Below are 13,467 nucleotides of genomic sequence, written 5' to 3' on the forward strand. Positions count from 1 at the left end.
TTGATTGCATATTCTATACACATGTTTAAACTGAGCTGTTAGTATAATTTTTGTTCTTATTTCATCCTCACGATGTTATTAAATTGAGGCTCCGTTGCATTTCATAAACCAATGCCTTTTTAAGTTGTATTGGTTATTGAATTTAAAATGACAATAAGGGAATTAATACTCTTTAATTGTCTATTTTAACTTATTTTAATTTTAAATCGGCTATAAAATGTTTATAATAAATGTAATATAGAAATTTACTGGCTTTTCTTTTTTATTTCTCATTGAAGCTGTAGTAAAAGGTGTGAAAAAAAGCTTAATATTGCGAACGATTTTTTTTTATATTACATATCACCTAGTCATTCACCATCCACTGCTGGATGAATGCCTCTCCAACACACTTTCATTCATCTTTACTTTAAGTAACTCTCTTCCCAAAGCTATAAAAACGGACGATGTGTGTATGTATGTGGATATGTGCCGGATCGTGGACACACAGCCAATCAGAGTCAAGTGGTCTAGAAAACGCGGGGAAGTGGGGGGGGGGGTGGAGCGTCATGTGACGAAAGGCTGAGCGACGACAGGCATGTGCGACGTTAGGCCGAGCGGCGGGTGACACATACACACATCCACGAAGACACACACACATCCATTCATCACTTCGAACGGGTGAATAGCGCATTAATACGCGCGCGCGCCTATAAATTACCTTACACTATATTTATATATAACACTAGCTGAACCCGGGATGCGTTGAAATGCCACAATAACGCATGCAATTCCCGTTCTCGTTCCTGTTTCCATTTGTCGGAAAAATGCAGGCAGGGAACACATTTGAAATTATTCAATTATTTGTTTATTTTACCCTAACAACGCAGGTCGCGACCCGAAAACATTTGAATTTATTGCGTTGCAGTGCCACTCATTCCTGTTTTTCCCGTTACCGTTCCCGTTTTTGGACGATTTTTTTTACAGTAAGCTTCCGGGACATGCATACAACAAATCCTGAAAGTTCCATCATAATCAGTTGAGTGGTTTAGGAGCCTATACGAGACAGACAGACAAATAGACATTCAATTTTATATATTTTATTTATTTTAATTCATTTATCAATTCCTTTCCGAAGTCACCCGTTGAAATCAACGGGCATAACATTAGATAAATATAAATATTGTAACGTGGGAACATCAGAGAGAATATCCACTGTCTAAGTGCATTCGTGGGTGAACAATAGAGACCCCGGATTAGGCTAATGGGACGCAGTAAGTGCCTGAACAAAGGATACGCTAGAGTTCTCACCGACCTGGGCGAGTGCGAGCGTAAGCAATAGACTCGCCAGGGTTGACCTTTGTGTCTAGACAATAGAAGCTGTGCTTGGCAACTTGTTCTTTATAAGGAGATCAGCTTATTCTGACAAATTTTTTTGAATCGAAGAAAAATAACATTCAACGATGTCAATATTGTCGTCATAAAAACTTTGATTTGTTTTCGATGTTCCCAACAAACCTTACATGGTTACAAAGTCTCTTTCGAAATTATATATTAGATATATTGGTAAATAAATAAAACCAATCGATGAACAAAAAGGTATTTATTTCATTTTATGAAAACAAAGGTATGGGCCATGTGTATACATATTTCGCATTAGGAAAATGATAAATTAAACATCATTGATAAATATTCAATTGATTTGTCAACCCAAAAACATAATTAAATTAATTGTTAAAAAATGATTAACATCAAAAATTTATTATGCATGTGGTGGGCTCCAGTTACAAAAATAAATCACCAATTCTAATTGCCACTAAAATGAAAAATTGTGAACATTTATATTACATGAATACTTACATATAATATGTAGTAGTTTTAAAACATACGTACATTATATAATATAATATGATACATATCTATTTGTTGGTAATTTTTAAATTATAAAATAATAAAAGTTTGACGTAATAAAATATTTCTACATGTATAAAAGCATTTGTGTTTGTATAAATTATACTAAAAAAAATCCACAAATTTTTAATAATTCTAAACATATTATTTTCCACCTACAGAAATTTAATTAAACGTAAATTTGATTAAATTTAGAAACATATTTCTAAAAAGAACCGAACAAAAATAGTTCAGAATCATCGACAATAAAAATTAAAGAAAATTTAGTGTTCACACATGCTGTCATTGCTGTAAAGTATACATAGCACTTATTGGAATATATTATAATTATAAAGCCATTTTTCTACCCTCAATTGAAATCTCGACGGCTCTTCTAGATGACTTTAGACGTTTCTGATCAATAAATCGTTTCATGTGTTTTTCATATCTATTCATTTTCTTTTTTGACACCTTAAATTGTAAAGAAAGATTATTAATACTTAAGTAAATACATACAGGGCCGATGAGAGGGGGGGGGGGAAGGGTATGTAAATAACGGGGCCTGGCATTTGAAGGAGGCCCGGGGCCCGCCCCTGCAAATAATATGTACATTTTTAGCAAAATTATAAAAGCATTATTTCGCCTTTATACTCTTTGGGTTTTTTGGACACTAAGCAAAATGGTATAACTGTTTTCGAGTAACGGATTTTACCTACTTATGGCATAATAAAATTTAGGGAAAGATCTGTTCTGTAATGGTCAGTTCCCTCGTAACAATATCCAAAACAAATAAGTAAAATAACCCTTGGCCGATTCAAGCAGGTACCAAGTGTACAGTTAAAAGTACGAGCTTAGTGTTATATGTTTAATTTTTATTTCATGTAATGCAGCATTATTTTTTTTTTAATGAAAATATTTGTAATATAATATAATAAATAAAATATAATAGTGTATACATGTTTTAATTAATTTCATTTGTTTCACTGTATTGTATTTATGTACATACATATATACATTAATATAAAATATATACATTATATATATATTTTCAAATTTGTACCAGGATTTGCCCAGATTTTCAAATTTGTACCGGGGCCCGGATTTTCTCGCTACGACCCTGAATACATATATGTATGTGCCCATAATTATGAAAGTGGTCTAAGTCAAGAAAAAAAAAATTTTTTTTAATCAATTACATATTACAATATAACCGATATTAAACGATAAAATCGACTTTAAAAAAATAAATATTTTTTCATGACTTAGACCACTTTCATAATTATGGGCACATATGCTGGACAAAGTCCAGAAATTCCCAAATTTGCTGGGTGATGCTGGCAAGTATTCAATAAATCTCAAAACGCCATAAGCTGTGGTCAGTCGCAAATCGCTAACAATAAATTGCCCCAGTGTGGCCAAAATAATGAAACCATAATTATGTATAGGAAATTTAACTTTCATTACAATTCCAATTTAAGTGCCCAGGTGATTTTATTATATACGAATTTGAGCCAGTTCAGAGCTACACTATAATATAATAAATACATATAACTTACCCTAGACATATCAATATCGCATGTGGATTTTGGTCTTATAACATAATCTTTACTTGATGGCATGGGAACTCTTGCTCTACCCACCCATCCCTTTTCACCAGGTTTCAGAGCTCTATAAATAAGTAACAAAAATATAATTAATTGCTCGATATATTAATGAAAACTACAAAATTCATGTAACAACATGATTACCTCTCTTCCCCTGTGTTATTGATGAGATCTCTTTGATTTTTCTTACTACTACTAGGACCATCTCCATCATCATCACCAGAGTCAGTTCGTTTTTTCTTTGTATTAGACTGCGCCAAATCCCTTTCTAATCTTTCTTCTCTTGACAAAGCTATTTTAGACAAAGTATCAACAAAATTACTAAACTTTAGCATTTATACTACAAAACTGTTTTGATATAATTATAAATGTTTACCTCTATAATCTGCGCTAAGATTAAAAATAGGTCGTGCCCATTCTGATATTAAGCGACCGGCCCTTTCTTTATTTTGCTTTATTTCTTTGGGATGTTTGTATAAATACATTACAGCTTTTCCAATGCCAGATTGCTTCAAATACGATTTATCTATAGTTGGAAACTGAAATACATCACAAAATCAGACATGGAAGCTCCAAGCTTAAGAATAAGGACATATATATGTGCCTACATCCTCACGTTTAAAATTACTAAATGTATTAGTTCTACCCCCACAAATATGCATTATATAGAATTAAAATTAAATTCTAACGGAAGATTTATACTGCAATTAAAAAAAATTATAGTGTACTTACATCTTGTAGTAATTTGAGAATACTTTCTCTAATGATAAGACAGGGTAAGGCACGATTGGGCATGGGTGCTAACCAATCGCATAAAACATTCAAAACGTTATGTTCTAAGAATGCCAATTGGAGATCTTTTTTGATGAGTTGTGACATGGCCATCTTTAGCATTGATATTTTTTTTACGGCTGGTTTATTTTGCTTAATCAATTCTCTGTCTTCCTGTAAAATGAATGTTTTTATTTACTAATTGGACAAAATTCAAAATTTAAATGCAATAAAAACTAACTTCAGCTGCGGTCTTCATATTTTGTAATAGTTGGGCAATTAAGTCATCATTGTCATTAATTATATCAATGTCTCTTCTCTTCCGTCTCCGAGTCTTTTCTTCTTTTTTCCTTAAAAGCATTATATCGAAATCGGACAAACCAGCTTCACGACTAAAAAGGCATACATTATTATCGTTTCATGTAATTAATTGCACTTAAAAAAAAGTATTATTATGTGTACCTATTGAGATCCCTATCAGGATCAACACCATCATCAGAGTCTCTGTCTTCATCAACCACTGCAGATTTTTCAACAGTATTTTCCTCGGCTTTTTCTTCACCACCCTTATCTTCATTATCTGAGCCGAGAGCACCAACAGGACGTTTTTTTTTAGGTGATCGACCTATAAAAACAATTATTTCAAAATAATTTTGTACGTTCTAGTATATGTATATTTTTCCAACAGTAAAATATCATACCTTCATCCTCTGAATCTGAGAGAACCTCTCTCCCTCTTTTTTTAGTTTTTCCAACAGACCCAGATCTACTACGACTTGAACGTCGAGAGCCACTACCAGATCTAATCATAAAACGGAACATGATTTTAAATGAATTTAATAATTAAAAATAAAATATATACGTTACAATCCAAGAGTACATTTCGTTTGTTCATCGCCGATTTTAATGTATACAAAAGAACAGATTGACAAAAAAACGAACCAGTTTCTTCACCCACAAATTATTAGGCATAAGTTTAAGTATTATCAATAGTTTGTCCCATCCTCTATATATGTACCCTGGGTTGCAATATTTATAATATTAGCGGAAACAGGAATTATAGCAAATTTGTAGTGCAGTTTCCCTAAGTTTTCCCATTTCAAATACTTGACGTTTTAGCATCTCAAAAATTTTAACAGCTAAAAGTTTCATGTGACATCTGGTGAATTTATTTGAAGATAGCTTTTGACTGTTAGCACTTAGACTAATTGCTCATGTATGAACAAACTAGTATGTTCATGAACGAACCAGAGTGAATACTTGGACTGTAACATACATACATATAAGAGCATACGAAAAAAGTATATCTTACCGTGATCTTGATCTAGAACGAGATCCAGACCTGTTGAAATATATATGTATATTTAATGCAAATTCTTATACAAAAAGGATGTATGAAAAAGATTTTTAAAAATATCTTGCCTTGACCGACTAGATTTTCTGGATCGACTCCTAGATCTTCGTCTGGATACACTTCGGGATCTTGATTTTGAACCTGACTTTGATCGTCTGGAACCTGACCTCGATCTTCTGGAGCCTGATCTTGATCTTCTCGAACCTGATCTAGACCTTCTGGATCCAGACCTTGACCGTCGAGAACCAGATCTAGACCTTCCAGAACCAGACCTCAATTTCCTTGATCTAGATCTAGATCTTCTTGAGCCAGATCTAGACTTTCTAGAACCAGATCTAGACTTTCTCGAACCAGACCTTGACTTTCTTGAGCCGGACCTCGACTTTCTCGAACCAGAATGAGATCTAGATCTTCTAGAACCAGATTTTGATTTTCTTGAAATCGATCTTGACTTCCTAGAGCCAGATCTTGACTTTCTAGAGCCAGATCTTGACTTCCTAGAGCCAGATCTTGACTTTCTAGAGCCAGATCTTGACTTTCTAGAGCCAGATCGTGACTTCCTAGAACCAGATCTTGACTTTCTAGAGCCAGATCTCGACTTTCTAGAACCAGATCTTGACCCCCTAGATTTTGATTTTCGAGAGTCCAATACAGATGCTCGTGATGCACTCCTAGATTTTCTTGGCTGACTTACTGACTTTTGAGAGCCACTTCTGGATCTTAACTTTGGAGGACTGATAGATTTTCTTACATCACTTGTATTTAGTACATTTTCATGTCCTTCATGTAAGCTACCATTTTGATTTTCAACTGATCTCGATCGTGATCTTAAAGTTCTCGTTCTATTTTTATCACCATGTATAGTTGACAATTTTTTGTTTTTATGTGAAACTTCAGTTTCACCATTACGCATTGGAGGTGAATAGTTAATAGATCTGCTTCTGGATTGTGATATTGATTTTATAGACCTTTGTGAAACAGATTTTTGTGAATGAGCAGAATTGGATCTACTCCTCGATCGAGATTTATGGACACTTTTAGATTTAGAGCGAGACTTTCCTGATCCTGATCTACGAGAGAGAGAAACAGATCTTATAGAACGAGATCTTGATTTTCTTGAATCAGAATGATGACTATTTCGTGAATTTGGGCGAGATCCCAAGGAAACTTGGCTAGCTGATTTCACAGAACCTACATTGGAATTGTGAGATCCAGATCTCGATCTTACTGAATTTCTAGAACCTGACCTAGATTTTCTAGAGCCCGAGTTTGATCTAGTTGATGCTGGTGTGCCAGTTCGGGAGCGATTGGCAGCACTGTGAATGATAAATTATTCATAATAATACAGTTACAAACAAGTAATATAAAAATAATAAAAGAAAATTACCTAGATTTATGAGGTGAAACAGATGGTGATGACCTTTTAGATGATCCACTTTTATTAGAAGCAATAGAATGAACCGGTGAAATTGATCCTAAAACATGAAATAAATTCGTCATAGATAAGCAACCTATTTATGCACAATTGTGTTATTTAACATTAATATATAATATACGAGTGGTTTTACTCGGCTTCGCTCGGTATTTGTAATATAAACCGCTTAAACATGGCAAATTTAATAGTAAACATTTTACTAGATTTATTTGAATAGTTTTATTTTATTCAAATTTATTTCAATATTCATTTGTTTTTTATTAAATTTAGCGTCACGGATTCTACAAACCAAAACATACATACAAAATCTCTTTCGAAATTATATATTAAGATATATACCATGTCGAGAAGCAGCATTGGAAGGTGACCTTGAAGAACTAGATCTAGACCTTGATCTGGAAGGTGATCTGGATGCTGAAGATCTGGATTCGTTGTCATATTGATCTATAAACATTGATAATGTTACATATTTTGTAAAAAATAATTGCAAATAATAATGTAAAAATGATTGCAAATAATAATGTAAAAATGATTGCAAATAATAATGTAAAAATGATTGCAAATAATAATGTAAAAATAATATTATAGTTCATTGAGGTTCTTAGGATAGTTTCAAATTCCTATTTGAAGATTGCCACGAAAATCATTGATGTCATTTCTGAAATTATTTTTAAGACCTTGTGGAATTTTACGCTGTCAAATTACATTTGACACAGCCAAAATATAAACAAACCTTAAATAAATCTCAAAGCACCTCTTTCGGTTATTTAATTCTATAATACATAGAATTAATTTCACCAAGCAATTGGACAAATATTTAAAAATGTATTTCCCTAATTTGCGAAGTTCATCTAGTCACCTGTAAGATTGCCAACTGGTCTTAACTAGTCAATTAGACCAGTCTTAAAATCAAAACGAAATAAAGTATAAAATTTGGCTCGATATCTTATTTACATAAACAATGTTTAAACATTTCCAATTATTACATACGACACAACTGCAAGGTTATGTTGAAAATCTTAATCATTAAATGCTAAAAAAAAGTTTAATATGCATATTTTGATTGTAACAACGAAATTCGACAGCGTTGATAATATCGACGGCATAAAGAACAAGCAGAGTAGGAAGTGGGTAACGGGAATGAGGTGGTGTAGATGGTGTAGGTGGTGTTACACTTACCGGCGGTGTTGCGCCCCATGGCCAATAATGGAGATCAACAAAACGCGGAAAAGGGATCCGCGAAACCCTGACGCCGACGAATCCGATAGCAATAACACGGTGAAAGTGGCGTGGCGTGGCGTGGCGTGGCGTGGCGTGGTGGTGACTTTTTCATTCGACGACGAGCGTTTATTCACGCCTTCGCCTTCACTCGCATCTTGCGACGCTGTCAAACGACACGCGGATTCCCGAACACACTTCGAACGCTCACATTTGGCCCTAAGCTCATACATAGCGCTCTACTCGGAATTTTAATTTCAAAAATGTTCATACAATTATTATTCAAATTTATTGACCATTACAAATTTTCAGTGGGATAGGATTAACAGTGTTCAAATCTTCAAAATATACGCATAAACTCACTATTGTTTTAAATTTCAAATCTGTCAAAACTTTAAATTTTTTATAGAAGTCGAATTTAATTCACGTTAACTCTCCCGTACCGATATGTGGCACATTTCAACCCCAAAATTCTTGTTTTTTCAACCATTTGTTAAATAGAAATTTATTGTATATCCTAATGCAGCGTTTCCTAACCTTTTTTGATTCGCGCACCACTTGGTAGTACATAACGCTAAATTGTACCACCATATAAAAATTATTGTAATTAACAAGTGTAATTATTATATATAGTATTTGCATGGTAAGGAATGTAAAGACAGAATACACGCAATGTAGATCTGTTTTCTGTAAGAAATTTTGTGGAATAAAAGTTATTTGGGGAGTCACAATTATAATATGCTCAAAGTTTAATATTATAAGGGATGAATGAATGAGACGAATGGCATGTTGATACACGTGCTTTTATTATGGAAGCCAGAGACGGAGTGCGGTAGCGACTCTGAACACGGGCGAGTTGGTCCCAACTCGCAGGAAGGTGACCGAACTCGACCATGTCATGAAGCGAGCCCCCCGAGAAATTACAAAAGGAAAAAAATATTGTTTCCGTGGGCCATCCGCCGTGTGGTGTTGTAAAGCCCTGAATGGTCTGTTCATTCGAGGGCGATGACGCTGCGAGCAGGACAGTGGGACGTCCGGTGTTCGTGGCGATGTGATGCTGCACTGGCGCCACTCGTCCGGGCCTCGTACGGCTGTCGGTTGGTGGGGCGGCGGGGGGCATCGACATGGTTGATGAGGGTACTTCGAGCTGGACCGTGAGTCGTTGTGGCTCGAGGTGTTGTGGCATCTGCCGCCCGTCCCGACGTGACGATGCTCGTGGGGGCGGATGGGGCCTGATGAGAAGAATGATGGTGCTGCGATGGTGTGTGTCGTGTAATGAATGTTGTGGTGCTAGATGGCCGTTCTATGTGTACTGGGTCGTGCATGACTCCGCCTCCAGCTTTCAAGATCGCCATCTCACTCGCTCCCCATTTTTATTAAGCACCTGTCATTGACGTTGTGGCTGGACTCTAGTCGGTAGGTAGGTAGCCGTTGTCTGCTCGGTTGTTGTTGCCAACGCAGCGTGCTGCGTCGAAGGCGGGCGGATAGCTTTCCCGCCTGGCTCGGTGAGGCTGGGATGAGCGGCATGCTGAGTTTATCGAGGCTGCGTGGCTCGATATCGGGGTCACCAATATAGGGGATGGACGAATGAGACGACTGGCATGTTGATGCACGTGCTCTTATTATGGAAGCCAGAGACGGAGTGCGGTGGCGACACTGAACACGGGCGAGTTGGTCCCAACTCGCAGGAGGGTGACCTAACTCGACCATGTCATATAGCGAGCCGCCACAATATATTTATCTACTATCTTGTCATACTTCTATTATTGATAGTAAAAATATTATTGATGGTTTTAATAAAAACACAAAATTACAAAGTACATATAATATGTTTTCTTTTAATTAAATCTCCTTACAAAATAAATTTAATGACATCCTTGTACTGTTTTTAAATGCTATATTTTGAAAGTTCAATCAAGTTCTCCTTTTCCTTGGTAGCTGTCCGAATATGTTCATTATCAAAGGGGTTTGAAATCAAATTGTTTGCTTTCAAATTGTATTGACATTTATTTTTATTTTGAAAACTATAGTATGTCTTGAAGAAATACATAGTTGAATAGATGAGCTTTAAATAAAAAAATTCTATATGCTGAAATGAAAAATGAAAGTGCTAAAATTGAAAAAAAAAAATAGTCGCTGAAAGTACGGATCTCTAATAATTAGTAATATTCAAATTATTTTCATTATCAAAAGGATGATTTGATGTATCGTTACAATTGCTTAAATGAAATCTAAGAATATCTATATTCTGCTGACAAGTAATATAATCTGATTCTAGAGCTTCAAATCGTTGTTGCAATAGTAAAAAATTGTTATTTATGTGACGTAATTCTGATTGAATTGGTATTATCAAAAGAGGATATTGCAGTAACTGAGTTAGCAATGGTGATATTGATAATGATGGTAGAAAAGGCGATCCATCACTAATACCTGGAGTCACGTCTCTATTGAAATTTCCAGCGTATCCATTATTACCATATCCAATACTACCCGAATATCCACCTACAGCACCACCAGAGTAACCAGAATGACCACTGCTGGGATATCCCCCACCAGAACTGCTACCAAAGCTGGACCCAAAACTACCACCCGATGATGGTCGACTTTGGCCTGGGGCATACCCTGTTGGCGGATGTGAATTTATACCAAAGCTTGATTTAAAAACTTCCAGCTTCCTTTCAAGATTTTCCACTTGTTTTTTTAAACTGATATTTTCATAAAGTAAAGTATTATTTTTTGGAAGGCAGTCTTTGCTCTTATTTTGCGTGATAAATTCATTCAAAACATTAGTTAATACGGTGACAGCTTTCAATAAATTATCTTTTTCAATTGGTTCAATAACTAAATTATCTGATTCATTCATATTATTTGATTTAGCTATATTACAAGGATCTCCTTTTTCTAACGATATCGCAATTAATTTTCCTCCACGTTCATCCATTCCAATTAAATACAGTAGTGCTTTACTAGAATCGATTGCCATTCCAAAATATTTTTCTTCATAAACTTCGATTTTATCCGCTAGAATTACATTTGCATTTAAATCCAATCGTTTAGAATTTATAACATACAGACTTCCACTTTTATCTTTATTTGATTTATTGAAGTTGTATGACAGGATGAAAATAATATCTTTATAGACATCTATCAGGTCAAAAGTTATTTCACCGGTAGTTACTATATTCAAATCATCCCCATCTTCGGAGAGTTGAACAGTAGCTTTACCTGCTCCACCCGTAAAAACATTTTCACCTAGTTCTATGGTTTTCCAATGTCTTGGTATCTTAAAATCAGAAACAACTATTTCGGAACTCTCTTCATCATAACTATGTACACTGTCATTTAATTTGAGATATAATTGTCCATTATGAAAAAATATTCTTTTCGGTAGAGTAGAGAATCTTTTAAGTACTTTGCAGGGATGATATTCTCCTTCGATAATTCCACGATTCTTTTCACAGGGAGAATCATTGCCACCAAAGCAATTACCTAGGTCTTCATTTCCCAAAACAATAGTTATAACTAGTGACAATAATATTGTGCACATCCAAATTGATTGCATATTCTCCTGATACAATAGTTTTCCATTCCTGTAAGTTATGACATACATTTTGTTATATAGGTATATAAACATATAGTTCTGATTTACTTTAATATCTAAATTATACATTCATAACATTGTACATATTATATATATATATATATATATATATATATATATATATATATATATATATATATATATATTATGGAAATGTGGTAGAGCCGGTTTTTATTAATAAGAACGGTCAATGAGATGAATAGTAAATGTGACATTTGGAAACGTTCTGCCAAGACAAGAGATGGAGACTCACGATAAACACAGGAAATGGAAACAGGTTGCTTATTGATTGCTTTGTATACAATTAGGATAGCATTTGGGAGAGAATGATCGAGACAGGCGATGGGGACACGCATCTTAATAATTACTATTAATTTTTAACCTATGTAACTTAACCGAACCAAATTTTATGTAATATAATTTTAAATAACCTTTATAAAACTACCTCTGATCAGTGCTGAAGGGAAGTGACCAATTGATTTTTATTGAATAAACCCAAATACATCTCCATTACTTTCCTATTCTGATTGATCACATTATTCGGTCATAGTTATTAATAATATCTAGTTAATCAAATTGACCATGGCATATAAATATATATGCACAACTTTGAGCATACATATGTACATATGTATATCGAAATAACTATTGAATATTATTTTATAAAAATAATTACTGAATGTTTTTGTAAAACGCTCATAATTTTGTATTTCTTTTTAAAGCTACAAATATTTTTTTAATTTCAACTAATTGATCAAAATATTTTTCCGCGCTATAAAGTATAAAAATAAGGAGTAATGAAAACATAACGAGTATAAATCTAAAATTAAAGATTACATAGTATTAATCTACTACTTAGTAAACGTAAAATAAAAATAAACTTACTTCATTTTGATAGATTTAGCACAGTATTGAAGATATCATTCACCACTGAATGTAGATGTATGTATGTATGTAATTGTAATTAATGGATTTTAAAATGACAAAAGATCAATAATTTTACGTCCAACCACAACGAAAGAATACAAGTAAACATAAAATCGAAGAAGCATATAGAATCACCATGAATATAATGGCATTGCTACATCTTGAGTGGAAATTTTTGTCAAGGTAATCAACTATCTTCGTAAAGAATACACCTCTCCAAATACCTGTATGGTATACATACAACAAAAGAAATTATAATTCTATAATTTTTTTAGAAAACTCCATTCATGTCTAATTTGTGGTATTGTGGTGAGAAAAATAACAATTTTAAACTTCTTATTGACAGTGACGGATTTCGCTTGGAGTCGAGGTGTTACAAATTACTGGGGCGCTCTATACATATGTACATATAATATATTCAATATATAGTAATAGAAAATACATCAATTAAAGTTTACTCAACAGTACGCGCCATTTCATTTTTTCTCAAAGGGCTGCATATGATTTAATAGCGACTTTTAAAAAATACTTTTCGGAGAACCGTTGATTTTTTCTCAGTAGTAAGTGCGAATCGTCATATATTCCCATCGGGGGCCCGTGGCGGCCACCTCTACTGCTTATTGATAAAAATGTTTATGTATTAGTTACCTTAAACACATTTGTTTGTATGTATTGTGTTTTTAATATATTT

The 13,467-nt window shown here is 34.0% G+C and overlaps 2 protein-coding genes across 2 annotated transcripts; both read right to left on the bottom strand.

The window, feature by feature from the left end:
- Nucleotides 1-1,561: 1,561 nt before the first annotated feature.
- LOC143909893 (uncharacterized) lies at nucleotides 1,562-8,469 on the bottom strand. Its single transcript, XM_077428147.1, has 13 exons — nucleotides 8,210-8,469; nucleotides 7,370-7,474; nucleotides 6,983-7,070; nucleotides 5,664-6,911; nucleotides 5,554-5,583; nucleotides 4,943-5,043; nucleotides 4,704-4,866; nucleotides 4,483-4,633; nucleotides 4,203-4,415; nucleotides 3,847-4,009; nucleotides 3,615-3,762; nucleotides 3,423-3,534; nucleotides 1,562-2,337 (listed from the first exon to the last, which is right to left on the bottom strand). The coding sequence occupies exons 1-13, from the start codon at nucleotides 8,226-8,228 to the stop codon at nucleotides 2,215-2,217; spliced, it is 2,664 nt and encodes an 887-aa protein (XP_077284273.1). The 5' UTR covers nucleotides 8,229-8,469; the 3' UTR covers nucleotides 1,562-2,214.
- Nucleotides 8,470-9,031: 562 nt separating this feature from the next.
- On the bottom strand, nucleotides 9,032-12,944 carry LOC143908927 (uncharacterized). The gene is made up of 2 exons (XM_077426784.1): nucleotides 12,735-12,944; nucleotides 9,032-11,838 (listed from the first exon to the last, which is right to left on the bottom strand). Exons 1-2 carry the CDS (start codon nucleotides 12,737-12,739, stop codon nucleotides 10,401-10,403), a joined length of 1,443 nt encoding a protein of 480 aa, XP_077282910.1. The 5' UTR covers nucleotides 12,740-12,944; the 3' UTR covers nucleotides 9,032-10,400.
- Nucleotides 12,945-13,467: the final 523 nt, after the last annotated feature.

Source organism: Arctopsyche grandis, chromosome 3 (genome assembly GCF_051622035.1).
Source record: "Arctopsyche grandis isolate Sample6627 chromosome 3, ASM5162203v2, whole genome shotgun sequence".
NCBI lineage: Eukaryota > Metazoa > Arthropoda > Insecta > Trichoptera > Hydropsychidae > Arctopsyche > Arctopsyche grandis.

What these genes read in the sequence shown, in the direction of transcription:
- LOC143909893 (XM_077428147.1), bottom strand. An exon ending in CCTGATAGGGATCTCAATAG is followed by an intron (nt 4,634 to 4,703) that starts GTACACATAATA and finishes ATGCCTTTTTAG; the next exon opens with TCGTGAAGCTGGTTTGTCCG. An exon ending in ATATGAAGACCGCAGCTGAA is followed by an intron (nt 4,416 to 4,482) that starts GTTAGTTTTTAT and finishes TTCATTTTACAG; the next exon opens with GAAGACAGAGAATTGATTAA.